Source organism: Bombina bombina, chromosome 12 (genome assembly GCF_027579735.1).
Source record: "Bombina bombina isolate aBomBom1 chromosome 12, aBomBom1.pri, whole genome shotgun sequence".
Taxonomy (NCBI): Eukaryota; Metazoa; Chordata; class Amphibia; order Anura; family Bombinatoridae; genus Bombina; species Bombina bombina.
In genome coordinates, this window is record NC_069510.1 from 102,316,095 (window position 1) to 102,335,236 (window position 19,142).

Genomic DNA, 19,142 nt, shown 5'->3' on the forward strand with positions numbered 1-19,142 from the left:
TTGTTTCCACATTTTGTCTCTCATAGTTGAGGTATACCTATGATGAAAATTACAGGCCTCTCTCATCTTCTTAAGTAGGATAACTTGCACAATTGGTGGCTTACTAAATACTTTTTTGCCCCACTGTGTGTATGTATATATATATATATATATATATATATATATATATATATATATATATATATATATATATATATATACACACACACACAGTATATATATATATATATATACACAGTATGTATATATATATATATATATATATATATATACACACAGTATATATATACATATATATATATATATATATACACAGTATATATATATATATATATATATATATATATATATATATATATATATATATATATACACAGTATATATAATAAAAAGAACGCTAATAATGTGTGTGCCTTTTTATTGCCATGAGGCCACCATCCACGCCCCTCCTCCCTCCCATACACACACGTACGTACGTTAACTGCTGGCTGTCCGGTATTTTTTTGGAGGACAACTGGCAACCCTACCCTCTTACCAGAACACATTCCTCTGCCTCATTCCTCCAGTGGCCTGAGCCTCACAGTATCCATGTTGACACTCTTTTCTAAATAATGACATTGTTTCTATTTCTAATTAGTCTGAGTTATTACACATTATATATATATATATATATATATATATATATATATATATATATATATATATATATATATATATATATATATATATATATATATATATATAAAATTAGCTGTAATAAAAACTAAAGTGATTTAGTTTGTTTACGGGTCAAATAGTTATAATTTATACTGTATTATCTGCTAGTAATTAACTTCATATAAGCACCAAGAGGACACGGTACTAGAAGACAAGCCATTGTTATAAAGGCGGGTTGCCACAACCAAGATGTCACGCGACAATAGATTGTGCTAGTTTCAACCAACTTTATTGACAGTCTTGTGGCGCCGCTCAGTGACGCTAGCCTAGGTGGAGTTATCGGGGTAATGGCGTCGCATCGGCCTAACCACCCTCAACCACCGAAATTGCGGTTTCCGCGGGCCAAGCCCGTGATTATCGCTCACCGGACTATAATCTGACGACGCTTGGTTACCGCGAACCATTGGCAAAGTTCCATAGCTACCCGCACCGGGTACCCGGACTAGGCCTCGGCCTGTGGTAAGGCGCGGAGTTGGGCCTGTCATCGAGTGCTGGGAACTTATAACTGGGGTAGCCCAGGCTTGTCAAAACACAAAAGCTGAAGCTTATTACAGGGGTTGTCAGGGCCTGTCACATAGCGCTAAGGAGTTTATTACCGGGGTAACCGGAGCCTGTCACATAATGATGGGATGCTTATTATCGGGGTTACCCGGGCCTATCACACAGAAGTGGGAGCTTATTATTGTGGTAAAATGGTCATGTCATATAGTGCTGAGGAGTTTATAATGGGTAAAAAGTTCCCCTTACTGTGTAACATGCCCGGCTACCCCAGTAATAAGCTCTTATTAATACTGGGGTTGCCTAGATCTGTCCCAGGGGTCTCTGCAGACTTGTAACTTGGGGTTGTGCCAGGGGGTCCAACTTGCATGTAGCTCTAGCTATGCCAAGGGTTTCACATACAAGTAGCTCAGGGCTGTATTGGTGGTCCCTGTGCAGTGCACACAAGTAGCTCAGGGCTGTACTGGTGGTCCCTGTGCAGTGCACACAAGTAGCTTAGGGCTGTATTGGGGGTCCCTGCCCACTCGTAGCTCAGGGCTGTATTGGGGGGTCCCTGCGCACAAGTAGCTCAGGGCTGTATTGGGGGTCCCTGCGAACACGTAGCTCAGGGCTGTATTGGGGGTCCCTGCGAACACGTAGCTCAGGGCTGTATTGGGGGTCCCTGCGAACACGTAGCTCAGGGCTGTATTGGGGGTCCCTGCGAACACGTAGCTCAGGGCTGTATTGGGGGTCCCTGCGCACAAGTAGCTCAGGGCTGTATTGGGGGGTCCCTGCGCACAAGTAGCTCAGGGCTGTATTGGGGGGTCCCTGCGCACAAGTAGCTCAGGGCTGTATTGGGGGGTCCCTGCGCACAAGTAGCTCAGGGCTGTATTGGGGGGTCCCTGCGCACAAGTAGCTCAGGGCTGTATTGGGGGTCCCTGCGCACAAGTAGCTCAGGGCTGTATTGGGGGGGTCCCTGCGCACAAGTAGCTCAGGGCTGTATTGGGGGGTCCCTGCGCACTAGTAGCTCAGGGCTGTATTGGGGGGGTCCCTGTACACAAGTAGCTTAGGGCTGTATTGGGGGTCCCTGCGCACACGTAGCTTAGGGCTGTATTGGGGGTCCCTGCGCACTCGTAGCTCAGGGCTGTATTGGGGGGGTCCCTGTACACAAGTAGCTCAGGGCTGTATTGGGGGTCCCTGCGCACACGTAGCTTAGGGCTGTATTGGGGGGTCCCTGCGCACACGTAGCTTAGGGCTGTATTGGGGGTCCCTGCGCACACGTAGCTTAGGGCTGTATTGGGGGTCCCTGCGCACACGTAGCTCTGGGCTGTATTGGGGGTCCCTGCGCACACGTAGCTTAGGGCTGTATTGGGAGTCCCTGCGCACACGTAGGTTAGGGCTGTATTGGGGGTCCCTGCGCACACGTAGCTCAGGGCTGTAGTGGGGGTCCCTGCGCACACGTAGCTCAGGGCTGTATTGGGGGGTTCCTGCGCACATATAGCTCAGGGCTGTATTGGTGGTCCCTGCGCACAAGTAGCTCGGGGCTGTATTGGGGGGTCCCTGCGCACCCGTAGCTCAGGGCTGTATTGGGGGGGTCCCTGCGCACCGGTTGATCAGGGCTGTATTGGGGGGGTCCCTGCGCACCGGTTGCTCAGGGCTGTATTGGGGGGTCCCTGCGCACCGGTTGCTCAGGGCTGTATTGGGGGTCCCTGCGCACCGGTTGCTCAGGGCTGTATTGGGGGTCCCTGCGCACCGGTTGCTCAGGGCTGTATTGGGGGGTCCCTGCGCACCGGTTGCTCAGGGCTGTATTGAGGGTCCCTGCGCACCGGTTGCTCAGGGCTGTATTGGGGGGTCCCTGTGCACCCATAGCTCAGGGCTGTATTGGGGGGTCCCTGTGCACCCGTAGCTCAGGGCTGTATTGGGGGGTCCCTGCGCACAAGTAGCTCTGGGCTGTATTGGGGGGTCCCTGCGCACAAGTAGCTCTGGGCTGTATTGGTGGTCCCTGCGCACAAGTAGCTCTGGGCTGTATTGGGGGTCCCTGCGCACAAGTAGCTCTGGGCTGTATTGGGGTCCCTGCGCACAAGTAGCTCAGGGCTGTATTGGGGGTCCCTGCGCACCCGTAGCTCAGGGCTGTATTGGGGGGGGGTCCCTGCGCACCGGTTGCTCAGGGCTGTATTGGTGGGTCCCTGCGCACCGGTTGCTCAGGGCTGTATTGGGGGGTCCCTGCGCACCCATAGCTCAGGGCTGTATTGGGGGGTCCCTGCGCACAAGTAGCTAAGGGCTGTATTGGGGGGTCCCTGCGCACAAGTAGCTAAGGGCTGTATTGGGGGGTCCCTGCGCACAAGTAGCTCAGGGCTGTATTGGGGGTCCCTGCGCACCTGTAGCTCAGGGCTGTATAGGGGGTCCCTGCGCACCTGTAGCTCAGGGCTGTATTGGGGGGTCCCTGCGCACCGGTAGCTCAGGGCTGTGTTGGGGGTCCCTGCGCACCGGTAGCTCAGGGCTGTGTTGGGGGTCCCTGCGCACCGGTAGCTCAGGGCTGTGTTGGGGGTCCCTGCGCACCGGTAGCTCAGGGCTTTGTTGGGGGTCCCTGCGCACCGGTAGCTCAGGGCTGTGTTGGGGGTCCCTGCGCACCGGCAGCTCAGGGCTGTGTTGGGGGGTCCCTGCGCACCGGCAGCTCAGGGCTGTGTTGGGGGTCCCTGCGCACCGGCAGCTCAGGGCTGTGTTGGGGGTCCCTGCGCACCGGCAGCTCAGGGCTGTGTTGGGGGTCCCTGCGCACCGGCAGCTCAGGGCTGTGTTGGGGGTCCCTGCGCACCGGCAGCTCAGGGCTGTGTTGGGGGTCCCTGCGCACCGGCAGCTCAGGGCTGTGTTGGGGGTCCCTGCGCACCGGCAGCTCAGGGCTGTGTTGGGGGTCCCTGCGCACCGGCAGCTCAGGGCTGTGTTGGGGGTCCCTGCGCACCGGCAGCTCAGGGCTGTGTTGGGGGTCCCTGCGCACCGGCAGCTCAGGGCTGTGTTGGGGGTCCCTGCGCACCGGCAGCTCAGGGCTGTGTTGGGGGTCCCTGCGCACCGGCAGCTCAGGGCTGTGTTGGGGGTCCCTGCGCACCGGCAGCTCAGGGCTGTGGCAAATGGCACAGTCTGTGCACCCGTAGCTCAGGGTTATGCTGCAGTCCCATTCATACATATTTTAGATTTTTTTACCAGAAGGGTCCCTTGTATGTGTATTTCAGGGCTGTGCTGTGTTCCCTGCACACAGGTATCTTAGGTTTATACTGGGAGTGCCTGTGCACACACAGCTCAGAACTATACCAAAGGGGGGCTGGTCACATGTACCTCAGGTCTATACTGGGGTTCCTGCGCACACCTACCTTTGAGCCATACTGCAGCTCCCTCATATCTCATGGCTATAAAGTGAGTCCCCATGCACTGATGTATCTCAGGGTTGGACTGGGAATCTTGCTCATGTAGCCAAATGGTATAACAAGGGGTCCTTGCCCACAAATAGTTCAGTATCATCACATTCACACCATGTTAAGGGACTGTCAGTAAGTTATATGTTCTAAACAAATAAACACCAAGCATTCTTTTCAATATTTACAACAACTTGAAATTTAACAATGGTTACAAACACAAGGCTGATTTTTTTTTATTTACCTTTATGTGTAATACAGTGTTTTCCCCACAACCTATTTAATAGCACAACACCCGGCTAAAATTTAAGCCAATATTAAAGGGATATGAAACTGAGTCATGTTCTTTTGTGATCCAGACAGAGCATACAATTTTAGAAAACAAATTCAATTTACTTAGATACTTAGGTAGGTGTCTGGAACACTACATGGCAGTAAATAATGCTGCCACCTCGTGCTCTTGGAAATGGATAACATTCTGAAAAACTGCTACCATGTATTACTTAAGACACATGCATGCTCCTAAGCTTACCTCCCTGCTCTACAACAAACAACATCAAGAGAATGAAGAAAATAGATAAGAAAATGAGAAAGTTGTTTAAAATAGTATGCTCTATCTGTATCATAAAAAAAAGAATTAGCTAACATTGTCATTTGTTGCACTTTGTGTTAAATCTATATGTGTGAAATGATTGTAGTTTAAGTGATCAGTTATTAAAAATAGGGTGCTAAACTCACTCTGAATGCGCTGCTGCACATCACTAACTCAGCGGCTTTGGCTGCCCACAGAAAACAGCGCTCTTTTACCAATGAGATGACGCTTGCACCTCTAAACCAATAGCCATGCTAGCATATAGAACACTGTCAGCAGACAGGCACGGCTATTGGTTTAGAGGTGCAGACGTCACCTCGTTGAAGGAGAGTGCTGTGCCGTGTGTGGCCCGGAGCCGCTGAGTTTAGTGATGTGCAGCAGCGCATTCATGGTGAGTTTAGCACCCTATTTTTAATAACTGATCACTTAAACTACAGTTTAGTTTTAGTGATGGTAAATCCTAGCCTTTGTTAAACGCTTGGATTTACCATCACTTTAATATCTTAAAGGGACACTGAACCCAATTTTTTTCTTTTGTGATTCAGATAGAGCACATTCTCTTGCTATCTTTATTTGAAAAAGAAGGCACCTAAGCTTTTTTTTTTTTTTGGTTTAGTACTCTGGACAGCACTTTTTTATTGGTGGATCAATTTATCCACCAATCAGCAAGAACATCCCAGGTTGTTCACCAAAAATGGGCTGGTATCTAAACTTACATTCTTGCATTTCAAATAAAGATAGCAAGAGAATGAAGAAAAGTTGATAATAGGAGTAAATTAGAAAGTTGCTTAAAATTTCATGCTCTATCTGAATCATAAAAGAAAACATTTGGGTTCAGTGTCCCTTTAAGTAACATTTATAAATAAAGCATTTTTATAATATTGCAAAGTTTTCCACTGCCCCCACCTGGCTACTTCATAATACTACCTAGAGCACTGTTTATGGCACTATACTTCTATTTGCCACTACTTGATGTAGCTCAGGGTTGGACTGGGGATCTTGCTCATGTAGCCAAATGGTATAACAAGGGGTCCTCTTACCAATGAGATGACGCTTGTACCTCATATGGTATATGCACCATAGATACCATGTTATGATGTTAAAGGGACATTCTGGTCAAAATTTAAACGCACATAGATGAATTACATCTTTGAGTAGAAACATAGTTGCAATATACACGTATTGGCAAAAATGCTTCTAGTAAAAGTTATCACTGTTTTAGTGTTGGCAATATTTTCTGCATGTGAAGCATAGCTAGATATTCTCAGAGCACCAGCATTTTAAATACTGCAGCTGCTCACGTGCCTGTAAGGATTGTATCATGTGATTGAGTCATTACCAGATGGTACAAGCATCTTAGGCTCTCTGATCAAGTGCTGTGTTTAAAATGCTGGTGCACGGTGCATACATAAACACACTTTTAAAAAGCTATAGCCTTTATTAGAAGCATTTTTGGTTATACATGTGGATTCCAGTTTGGGCTGGAATGTCCCTTTAATGACCAGTTTGTTTACAACCTGCCAGTATCAGTAAACCTTTTCTCTCCCTTACTGTCTAGTTGGCAGAAACCTGTATATATGCTGTTTACCAGATATGGGATGTATCCATTAAACTTTGTTCATTTGACCGTTACAGGGTGCACGTGTGACAAGTGATAAGAACAAATACTTGGGCCTATTAGTCTCTCAAGAAACGCTTTGGGATTTGACTTCATATCAACATTTTCCACACTTAATTCAACCTATATAAGTTATACAACTGAGGATTTTCAAGGCTTCTACTTCGTAACGGAATATATATTCATCTGGACATATTACCATCTCTGGCCTGGGTGCCGTCTGACTTTGGTCAAGGATGGCGTCTGTGCCTGTGTACTGTTTGTGCCGTCTGCCATATGACGTGACACGCTTTATGATTGAATGTGATGTCTGCCAGGACTGGTTTCATGGAAGGTAACTGTTTGATAACTGCATTTTACAAACATTCTAAGGTTTTAAAGGGGCATAAGGTACAAAAACAATTATTCTAATGTGCTATAGCCTGTTGTTAGGGCACTATTGCTTATATAACTGTTAACCTTTTAACGCTGTTAGGACGTTGTATTCTGTCCGAATTTTGCTGGGCTTTGGAGCCAAAGGACGGAATACAACATCCTAACCGCTTGGCTTTCCCGAAGCCACTGGCTATTCCCTGATGGGATTGCGGTCTGGAGGGCGTGCCTAGCATCATAGGGACACCCCCCTGACGCAATCCCATCATTGAAATCACGTGTACGATCGCGAGATTTCAATTTGTTTACATCGGAACAGTTGTTAACCCAGGCACGAAAGGGTTAAACTCCTGCAAAGTCAGTCAGCTCCAGGGCAGCATTGCTCTATTGGGACATAGCTGAACACATCTGATGAGCTAATGACAATAAGTTTGTGCGTGAAGCCACCAATCGGCAGCTAGCTCCTAGTAGTGCATTGCTGCTCCTGAGCCTACCAAGGAATGCTTTTCAACAAAGGATAACACAAGAACAAATCGTTTTTCTTTTAATTGAATGTTCTATCTGAATCATTAGAATGTATTTTTGTCTTCTATGTCCCTTTTTAAATGGAGGTGGTTAGCTGTTCTCTGTGTGTGTTGTTCTCTTTTTTTTTAAATAATGATATACATTTGTTTTTGTAATTATTGTATAAATATATAAAAAGAAAACATGCCAGGATTAAACGTGTATAGAAATCGCATGTATTTGTATTAAATACAATAAGCCAATGGTCGACAAATCTGTTTATAATTTACGAGCCAGTAAGAATATTTTGGAGCCAGGCATACTTTTATCATTCAGACAATGGTATTTGTATATAGATATATGGAAATATCACCCAAAAAAGTTAGGAGCCCGGGGCAAAATTCTAGGAGCCAGTGGCTCCTTGGTTTGTTGAGCTCTGTAAATAAGCGTATCAGGATTGTGTAAATAAGCGTATCAGGATTGTGTAAGATAATGAGATCTGTATATGTCATTTTTACCAATAGAACCAGATTGCAAGGTTCTTATTGTTCCTACGATACGTGGCTAGACTCACTTCCAGAAACTATTAGAGACAAATGTTAGCCAGTTGTTTTACCATCTTTCAACGCAAACTCTGTAAGGTTACTATACGGGAAAGAAAAAATTACTAGATCATTGAGTGTTAAATATTTGAAAAGCCTAAATTCTTACTAATGCTTTACAGTTTTTCTAGTTTGAGGTTAGTGGAATTTTACAGATCTATCTATCTCCTACAGTTTTTGTTCGGAAGAAAGATCTTATAATAATTTGGATTTTGATGGCTCTGATCAAAATATTCAGTCCCTGATTCATATAATCCATTAAGTTTAGGGGCACAAGTAACAGTTTAATATGAGTAAGAGATCTGCCTGAATTATATGCATATATCATTTTAGAAAAAAAGCTGAAATAACACTGCTGGCTCTACAATTCCATGATATGTCTGGATTATGCTGAGGCATTGTCCCATTACACTTACGGAATGTGGCAGTGGTGGTGTGTCCTGGTTTCTAACTTTTCTGACTTACACTTGTTGGGGACTATAAAATCTTGTACAATGAGATCAAAATAGTGGTTAATTATATAGCAGGATCACGTAAATGTATCTAGAATATTGTAAAGTGGAAAATAATATATAATTAAATAAATAAAAAAATAGATACCAAAAACACTAAAGTTTCTATCAGGGGCCTCACTAGCAGACTAACAACCACAAAACATGATACAATAAAGATGAGAAAAAGAAAAATGTGATATAAATCATTCTAAAAATTATATCTTCGGACCACTTGGGCAGTTCTCTGTACTAGTTCTGGTTAGGGCTAGTGCTACAATAAAGGCAGACTAGGCGACCAACCTGTGTGTGTGTATGTATCAGAGCTTCTTAAGACACAATGAGTCCACGGATCATCATCAATTACTGTTGGGGAATATAACTCCTGGCCAGCAGGAGGAGGCAAAGAGCACCACAGCAAAGCTGTTAAGTATCATTATCCTTCCCACAAACCCCAGTCATTCTCTTTGCCTGCGGTGCAAGGTGGAGGTGAAGTTTTCGGTGTCTGAAAATTAAGTTTTCTTCAATCAAAATTTTGTTTTAAATCAGAGTAGGTTTGCTATGATCTTTCCTTGGATTTAGCCGTAGCCCACGTCAGTCTCTTCAGTAGGGCAGTGGTGGCTTTTAAGCAATTGGGAACTTGTGAGGTTCAGTCCTCACTGCGCTTCCTCAAACAGTTTTGCTGCCCTATTTAGAAAGCCTGACTAAGCTTACTCGGTTCTTTCTTTTTCTACAGGTCCATGTGAGGAATGGCATTCTCCCAAACCAGGTGAGCTGTCCTTCTGCCGGACAGACTGACATTCAGGTAAGTGCCAAGAAGATATTTTCTTTTATTAAGAAGGAAAATTTGGCACTTCAGCAGTTTGATGCTGTACGGGGGCGTGGTATTCATTGACCCTGTTGAGGGTTAATTATATGGGCATATAAGCAGGCACTATGGACGATGGGGAGGTGTTAGTTACTTATTATTGGTGGCTCAGTCAGAGTCCTAAGCTCCAGTTTCGACCCGGTCAAGGACTACGTAAGATAGTGTTGCTGTTATTAATATACATGTTCAATACAGCTGTCTTAATGGCCGCTGGGACTGCCCCCGATTACAGGAGAGGCAGTTCCCGTACAGAGGTGGCAGACAGTTTAAGGCACGCTTTCCAAACTCATTTCCTGTGAGTTCCGGAGTTGTGACGCTGGTTATATTCGACTGCTCTGCTTTAGAAAAGATCGCTCAGCCGACTTATCATCGCAATTCCGGAGTAAAGCCGGATCGTTGTGTTTTAGAATTGATCTCGGTCAGCAGGACAGGTATAGCTGAGGTGTAGAGGGTTGCCTGTGTATTGAAGCAGGATTACTGCTCTGTTTTAGCTAAAATAAAATAAAAATATTTAAAGGAGCAGTATCGTTTTCTTTCTAGCACTAATATATAAAAGTGAAATAAAAACAGTTTTTATTTTTTTTTTCATTTTTGATTCTTTTTTGGCCTTCTTGTTTGTAAAGATGAATCAAGAGGCCTTGAAAAATGTTGCATGTAGACTGTGTTTTGACTCCCAGGTGGAACCACCAGTACCTTTTTGTTCATGTATTGAAAGAACTTTGTGTTACAGGGATACACATTTTGTTCCTGAGCCATCATTAGCTAAGGCGGATGCTGTTCAGGTGTCTCCTGTATCGGATATGCCGCAGCTTTCTCCTCAAGCGTCCCAATCATTTTCGTCTACACATGTAGTGCCCTGTGTTTCCTCTCACGCTCCGGTAGGAGTTTCTTTGCAAGACATTGCTTCCCAGGTATCCTCTGCGGTATCTGAGGCGCTGTCTGCTTTTCCAATGCTTCAAGGAAAGAGCAAGAGGAAATATAAAGAGTCAGTTGGTAACGTTTCTGATCCGGTTGTGGCTAACCAAGGTGCTCCTTCTCAAAAGTCTGAAGAGGAAGACACTTCGGTAGCGTCTGAGGATGAAATCTCAGACAGTATAATTCCTTCTTCTAATGCTGAAGTTGTATCCTTCAGGTTTAAGCTGGAACACCTCCGTCTGTTACTTAAGGAGGTTTTGGCTACCTTGGACGACTCCGATACGACTGTCGTAGTCAACCCTAAGAAGTCTAGTAAACTAAACAAGTACTTTGATGTTCCCTCTGTGGTGGAGGTATTTCCTGTACCAGACCGTGCTACAGAGATTACAGAGACTTTTTCTCCATCACCAATTTTTAAGAAAATGTTTTCTATAGCTGACTCCATTAAGGAGTCATGGCAGACAGTTCCTAAGGTGGAAGGAGCGATCTCCACTGTGGCCAAGAGAACCACTATTCCCATAGAGGATAGCTGTTCTTTTAAGAATCCAATGGATAAGAAGTTGGAGGCCTTGCTAAAGAAGATGCATGTTCACAAGGGTCTCCAATGGCAACCTGCAGTGTGTATTGCTACTGTCACCAGTGTGGCAGCCTATTGGTTTGATACGTTGTCTGATTCCATTCAGACAGATATGCCTCTTGAGGAGATCCAGGACATGATTAAGGCTCTTAAGTTAGCCAATTGCTTTATCACGGATGCTTCCTTACAAGTCATTACGTTGGGAGCAAAGATGTCTGGTTTTGCTGTTCTAGCTCGCAGAGCCTTGTGGTTGAAATCCTGGTCTGAGGATGTTTCATCCAAGTCCAAGCTTTTGGCGATCCCCCTACAAGGGTAAGACCTTGTTTGGACCTTGCTTGGCTGAAATTCAGATATTACAGGTGGAAAGGGATCCTTTCTTCCACAGGATAAGATTGAATAAGCAGAAAGGTAAACCTTCCCCTCCCTCTTCCAAACAGGAACAGTCCAAGCCTTCTTGGAAGCCCACTCAGTCTTGGAATAAGGGGAAGCAATCTAAGAAACCCGCAGCTGATTCCAAGTCAGCATGAAGGGTCTGCCCCCGATCCGGGAGCGGATCCAGTAGGGGGCAGGCTTTCTCAATTCGCTCAAGCCTGGATACGGGATATCCCGGATCCCTGGGCGGTGGACATTGTATCTCAGGGGTCCAAGTTAGAATGGAAGTCTCTTCCTCCCAGGGGCAGGTTTCTCCTCTCAAGATTATCTGTAGACCAGATAAAGAGAAGCGTTCTTAAATTGTGTTCAGGATCTTTCTGCCCTGGGAGTGATAGTTCCAGTTCCAAGGCAGGAACAGGGTCTGGGTTTATACTCCAATCTGTTTGTGGTTCCCAAAAAAGAGGGAATTTTCAGACCAATTTTAGACCTGAAATGTCTAAACAAGTTCCTCAGAGTACCGTCCTTCAATATGGAAACTATACGTTCCATTCTTCCCTTGGTCCAAGAGGGTCAGTTCATGATAACCATAGACCTAAATGATGTGTGCCTTCATGTTCCCATTCACAAGGATCATCACAAATTTCTGAGATTCGCCTTTCTAGATGAACACTTTCAGTTTGTGGCTCTGCCATTTTGCCTTGCCACAGCTCCCAGAATTTTCTCAAAGGTTCTGGGGGCTCTTCTGGCAGTGATCCAGTCTCGGGGCATTGCAATGGCGCCCTATCTGGACGACATTCTGGTTCAGGCGCCGTCTTTTCAACAAGCAAACTCTCATACAGATGGAAGGTGAATCTGGGAAAAGTTCTGTTTCCAGCTACAAGGGTAGTGTTTTTAAGGACCATAATAGATTCCCTATCAATGAAGATATTTCTGACAGAGGTCAGAAAATCCAAGATTTTCGATTCTTGCCTTGCCCTTCAGTGGCTCAATGTATTGAGGTAATTGGTTTGATGGTAGCTTCCATGGACATCATCCCGTTCGCTTGGTTCCATCTCAGAGCTCTGCAGTTATGCATGCTAAGACAATGGAACGGGGACTATGCGGATCTGTCTCAACAAATAGATCTGGATCAGGCGACGAGACTCTCTTCCGTGGTGGTTGTCTCAGGAACACCTCTCCCAGGGAACTTGCTTTCGCAGACCTTCCTGGGTGATTGTGACAACGGATGCCTACCTGCTGGGCTGGGGAGTAGTCTGGGACTCGTTGAAGGCTCAGGGTCTATGGACTCGGGAGGAGTCAGATCTCCCCATAAACATCCTAGAGCTGAGAGAAATCTTCAATGCTCTTCTGGCTTGGCCTCAATTCGCTTTAGCCCGGTTTATCAGGTTACAGTCGGACAGCATAACTTTGGTGGCTTACGTCAACCACCAGGGAGGAACTCGGAGTTCCTTGGCCTTGACAGAGGTGGCTCGAATTATTCAGTGGGCGGAGATCCACAACTGCTGTCTATCTGCGAGCCACATTCCAGGAGTGGACAATTGGGAAGCAGATTTTCTGAGCAGACAAACTTTTCATCCCGGGGAGTGGGAACTCCATCCAGAGGTGTTTTCCAGCTTGACCCTCAAATGGGGACGGCCGGAGCTGGATCTCATGGCATCTCGACAGAATGTCAAGCTCCCAATGTACGGCTTGAGGTCAAAGGATCTACAGGCCGTCCTGATAGATGCTCTGGCGGTCCCTTGGAATTTCAGTCTAGCATACCGGTTTCCTCCGTTTGCTCTCCTTCCATGAGTCATTGCTCGTATCAAGCAGGAGAGGGTGTCAGTGATTCTCATAGCACCGGCGTGGCCTCACAGGATCTGGTATACAGACCTAGTGGAGATGTCATCTCTTCTGCCTTGGAGACTACCTCTGAGGAAGGACCTTCATCCAAATCTCACTTCTCTGAAGCTGACTGCTTGAAGATTGAACGCTTAATTTTATCTAAGCGTGGGTTTTCCAAGTCGGTCATTGAGACTTTGATCCAAGCTCGCAAGCCTGTAAAAAGAAAGATTTACCATAAGATATGGCGTAAATATCTGTATTGGTGTGAATCCAGCGGTTACTCATGGAGTAGAGTCAGGATTCCTAGGATTTTGTTCCTCCTCCAGGAAGGTCTGGAGAAGGGTTTATCAGCAATTAGTCTGAAGGGTCAGATCTCTACGTTGTCTATTTTGTTGCATCAGGCCTTGGTCAAAATTAGGCCTGTGTTTAAACCTGTTGCTCTTCCATGGAGTCTTAACCTTGTTCTTAAAGTTTTACAGCAGGCTCCGTTTGAGCCTATGCATTCCTTAGATATTAAGAGGTTATCTTGGAAGGTTTTGTTTCTTGTTTCTATTTCTTCTGCTCGAAGAGTCTTGGAACTCTCGGCGCTGCAGTGTGATTTCCCTTATCTTATCTTTCATGCTGATAAGGTGGTTCTTCATACTAAGTTAGGTTTCCTTCCTAAAGTTGTTTCGGACAGGAATATTAATCAGGAAATCGTTGTTCCTCCTTTGTGTCCTGATCCTTCTTCTCATAACGAGCGTTTGCTGCACAACCTAGATGTTGTGCGGCGCTGAAATTCTATTTGCAGGCGACTCGCCATTCTTCGGCTTTGTTTCTCTGGGAAACGCAAGGGTCAGAAAGCTATGGCTACTTCGCTTTGACTGAAGAGTGTTATTAGTTTGGCCTATGAGACTGCTGGACAGCAACCTCCTGAGAGAATCACAGCTCATTCCACGAGGGCTGTTTCTTCTTCCTAGGCCTTCAAAAATGAAACATCTGTGGAACAGATTTGCAAGGCTGCAACTTGGTCCTCTCTGCATACTTTTTCTAAATTTTATAAATTTGATAGTTTTGCTTTGGCTGAGGCTTCTTTTGGGAGAAAGGTTCAAGTGGTGGTGCCTTCGGTTTAGGTTACCTGTCTTGTCCTCTATCTTGGGTACTGCTTCCCAACAGTAATTGATGATGATCCGTGGAATCACCGTGTCTTAAGAAAGAAAACAAAATTTATGTTTACCTGATTTAATTATTTCTTGACACGGTGAGTCCACGGCCCTCCCTGTTTTTTTGTTATCTAATCCTCAGGCACCTCTGCACCTTTATTTCTTTTCTCTCTTTTCCTTCGGTCGAATGACTGCGGTTTGTGGGAAGGGAAGTGATACTTAACAGCTTTGCTGTGGTGCTCTTTGCCTCCTCCTGCTGGCCAGGAGTGATATTCCCCAACAGTAATTGATGATGATCCATAGACTCACCATGTCAAGAAATAAATACATTTATCAGGTAAACATAAATTTTGTTTTTACCTCTGTGATTACCTTGCATCTAACTAAGCCTCTGCAGTCTGCCCCCTTATTTTAGTTCTTTTGACAGACATACATTTTAGCCAATCGGTGCTGACTCCTAGGTAACTCTGTGTGCATGAGCACAATGTTATCTATATGGCACACATGAACAAATGCCTGCTAGCTGTGAAAAACTGTAAAAATGCCCTGAGATAAGAAATTGGCATTTGAGCCTACTTAGGTTTAGCTTTCAACAAAGAATACCAAGAGAGAAAAAAAATGATGATAAAAGTAAATTGGAACGTTATTTAAAATTGCATGCCCTGTCTAAATCATGAAAATTTTATTTTGACTAGACTGTCCCTTTTAATGCCGTTCTATTACGTCATAATTACACTGGACTTTAGAGCCGTTATGACGGAATAGAACGTCATAGCCAACGGCTGTCCTGAAGCCTTCTGCGCTTCCTGGATTTGATTGCGGTCTGGAGGGCGTTCCTAGAGTTATAGGGACACCCACCAGACCCGATCCAATAATTTGTCTACATCGGAACAGTTGTTCCGATGTAGACACTTTAACCCTGGCAGGAAATGGTTGCAATATGAGACACAGGAAACCATAATAGAAAATAAATCACAATTTATATAACCCTATAATGTGCTAGAGTCATAAAAGTCTTTCAGCTAGACTTGTATTGGCAAACTGCCACCATTTGTCTGCTCTAGTGATACAACATATTTCCCACGGCACCTCTGTAGTGATTCAAATTTCGGTATGGAGCAAAAGGTGCCACCGAAAAATTATTGTGGAATGGTAATACCCAAATAAGGTCAAATGGAAAGAAAATAGTCCTAGGAGTGTGCGTGGTAAGCAAGGTTAAAAATGGCTATACGTTTCTCAGTCTAGTATATGAGGTTTCATCAGGCTCTGATTTTACTGATATGACTCTGTCTCCTGGTCTGAAATTACTGCCCTATGAGGCCTCTCTGTTTTTTGTTTTTACAAAATAATATAATTGCTGGCTTATTCCCTTTATCTTCATTTTCAGTAATTTTTGAGTATTTTGTCCTCAGGAAGTTGTTAATTAATACCCATTTTGTAATGACTTATTTCCATCTGATCCATTTTTATTTTTTTTGTAGCTTTGTGTATGCCAGTTGCTTTACAGATGTTTTAAGCTTTTTATTCCATAACCAATAGCAATGACTGGTTATTTTGATGATGTGATGCACTAGTTTGTATAACACATCATGTTGTGTTTTCTTATTTTTTTTAATTCTTCTATTTTTTATCACCTCTCCTTTTTCTATTCTTTGCTAATAGCTGTGTTGGGGTGGAGGAAGAAAAAGCATCTGAAATTGACCTGTATCATTGTCCAAACTGCCAGATCACACACGGCCCCTCTGTCAGTAAGTAGTTGTCTGTTTGCCTGCTCCCAAAGGCTTGTGGGAATATGCAAAAGCTCCCCTGTAATTCCTGAGCATGATGCGGGCAGTAGACTATCCATTAGAGTTCTGTATAAGTTTTAATCATTGTTTCTTTGTCTGCACAGTGAAACGTCGAAGAGGAGGCCAGAAGCAGGACTCGATAAGCAAGGAGCTAGGGAAGCCTGTGCAGACAGGAAGTGCAAGCTTTATTAAGGAGCTTAGGAGCAGGAACTTCCCCAGGTGAGCACAGTCCTGCAGAATTTGCAGATCAGGTTGTTCATGTTGGACGCATCTATTGACTGATGTGTTCCTGTGTCCAGTGCAGATGAGGTGATCCTGAAACCCCAGGGAGCCCAGCTGACCGTGGAGTATCTAGAGGAGAATAGTTTTAGTGTCCCTATCTTGGTGCTGAAGAAGGACGGGCTTGGCATGACACTTCCTGCTCCCTCCTTTACAGTGTCTGATGTTGAGTATTACGTGGGTATGTCAACTGGTGGTTTAAAAAGCTCTGTTTGCTTTTTAGCTCCTGCACACATGTCTGATTCTAAAGAGCATGAATTACCAACATTCCAGAGTCTCAGTACGTTTGACTACTGTAAAGTTTGTTTGTCTTGTACATTTTAGGTTTGTTTTTGGAAAGTGTGCAGCAGTTTATTTTTATATTTTTTAAAAAAAAAAAATTTTTCACTTCAGTGATTTAATCTTTTAGTTACTAAAACAAAAAATAAAATAAATTAAACCCTGAGTAGACACAAACAGTAACCTTACCTTTTGGTTGCCAGAAACACTTAAATATTAAATCCAAACTTTTTCTTTCATAATTCACATAGAGCATGCAGTTTTAAGCAACTTTCTAATTTACTCCTATTGTCACTGTTTCTTCGTTCTCTTGGTATCTTTATTTTAAAAGCAGCACTGTAGCCTTAGAAGCCAGACCATTTTTGGTTCAGCACCTGGGTAGCACTTGCTAATTGGTGGCTAAATTTAGCCACCAATCTGATAGAGCTACCCAGGGCCTGAACCAAAAATGGTCTGGCTTCTAAGGCTACTGTCCTGCTTTTCAAATAAAGATACCAAGAGAAAGAAGAAAGATTGATACTAGGAGTGAATTAGAAAGTTGCTTAAAATTGCATGCTCTATGTGAATTATGAAAGAAAAAAAATTGGGTTTAGTGTCCCTTTAAATAGTGATTTGATCTTTTGGCAGTAACACAGTGATTTAAGCCGATGAGTGATTAACGCAAGTGTTTTATACCTTTGCCTGGAACACACGATAGAAACCGTTTACTTAAATTATTGTTGTGTAACCCCCTTGCAGCATTTTTTTAACCTGAATATTTTCAGAAACACATGCAACAGTGATTTCAGCATTTTACTTCCCTGAACACATCAAGAGCTTAAAGGCACAGTGTACTGTAAAATTGGTTTCCCCTTAATCACATCACAACATCAAAATTAAATGGTAATTGATTTTAGAAAAAAAAGTCTCCATCACCACTTTCACTGAAAATTAAAGATTGCTTAGTAGACAGAGCTACATTGTACAAATTCCTTGGCACAACGATTTAACGTGATTTGATATTGGACGTTAATAGTTTTTGAGACTTTTTTAAAGTTGCCTTAAAGGTATACTAAACCCAATTTTTGTCATTAACCCTTTGAGTGCTAAGCACTTTCCCACCTGGGTGCTAAGATTTTTAAAGTTTTTTTTAATTTTTTTTAATTTTTGAACATACATTTTTTAACTTTTTTTTTAATTTTTTTCAGACCCCAAAGACTTACACTGTTGGAAAGGTTAGGTGATTACCTTTCCAATGGTGGGTCTTGGGGGTCTGTAGCTGCTTAGATGCCTGAGATACAGGCTTCTAAGCAGCATGCCCCCTGCTCCTATACTTAACATTGTTAAGTATAAATAAAGTTGCGCGGTGACGTCATCACGTTATTACGCGTGACGTCTCCACGCAAAATGGGAAGTCCCGGCGATGCCTGTCACTCTACAGGCACGATCGCCGGGGTAGGAGCGGGTGGGAGCCCCCAGATCTCCCTCAAGGTGGGAGAGTGCTAGTGACGGCTCTGAGCCGTCATTAGCACCAGAGTGGGAAACTCTGTGACGGCTCAGAGCCGTCATTAGCATTCAAAGGGTTTAAAGGGCCATGATACCCAAATGTTGAAACACTTGAAAGTGATGCAGCATAGCTGTAAAAAGCTGACTAGAAAATATCAGCTGAACATCTCTATGTAAAAAAGAAAGATATTTTACCTCAAAATGTCCTAAGTATTCACACCACATTGCAAAGGACTTTAAAGGGACTGTCAACACCAGAATTTTTGTTTTTTTTAAAAGATAGATAATACCTTAATTACCCATTCCCCAGTTCTGCATAACCAACACAGTTATAATAATACACGTTTTACCTCTGTAATTACCTTGTATCTAAGCCTCTGCAGACTGCCCCCTCATTTCAGTTCTTTTGACAGACTTGCATTTTAGCCAATCAGTGCTCACTCAAGGGTAAATTCACATGCATGAGCTCAATGTTATCTATATGAAACACATGAACTAATGCCCTCTAGTGGTGAAAAACTGTCAAAATGCATTTAGAAGTATAACTTTTTACACAGCATTTATTCTGGTGATCTGAGGAAGTTGTGAGGTAAAATATCTTCCTTTTTTACATAGAGATGCTCAGGTGATATTTTCCTGTCAGCTTTTTAGTTATACTGCATCAGTTTAAAGGGATTTAGCATGTGAGTATTATGTCCCTTTAATGATTCAGATAGAGCAGCAACTTTCTAATTTACTCCTATTATAAATCTTTCTTTGTTCTCTTGCTGTCTTTATTCGAAAAAACAGGAATCTAAGCTTAGGAGTCGGCCCATTTTTGGTTCAGGATCTGGGAAA

At 43.9% G+C, this 19,142-nt stretch overlaps 1 protein-coding gene across 2 annotated transcripts in view; it reads left to right on the forward strand.

Moving 5' to 3' along the window:
- Positions 1 to 972: 972 nt before the first annotated feature.
- PHF8 (PHD finger protein 8) overlaps positions 973 to 19,142 on the forward strand; it is a 95,972-nt gene continuing 77,802 nt past the window's right edge. For both annotated transcript variants that reach the window (XM_053695342.1, XM_053695343.1), the window contains exons 1-5: positions 973 to 1,176; positions 6,826 to 7,142; positions 16,138 to 16,223; positions 16,367 to 16,481; positions 16,562 to 16,722. In XM_053695342.1, coding sequence (XP_053551317.1) covers positions 7,045 to 7,142; positions 16,138 to 16,223; positions 16,367 to 16,481; positions 16,562 to 16,722 — 460 coding nt within the window. In that variant the 5' untranslated portion in view covers positions 973 to 1,176; positions 6,826 to 7,044. The remainder of the gene's footprint in view (positions 1,177 to 6,825; positions 7,143 to 16,137; positions 16,224 to 16,366; positions 16,482 to 16,561; positions 16,723 to 19,142) is intronic.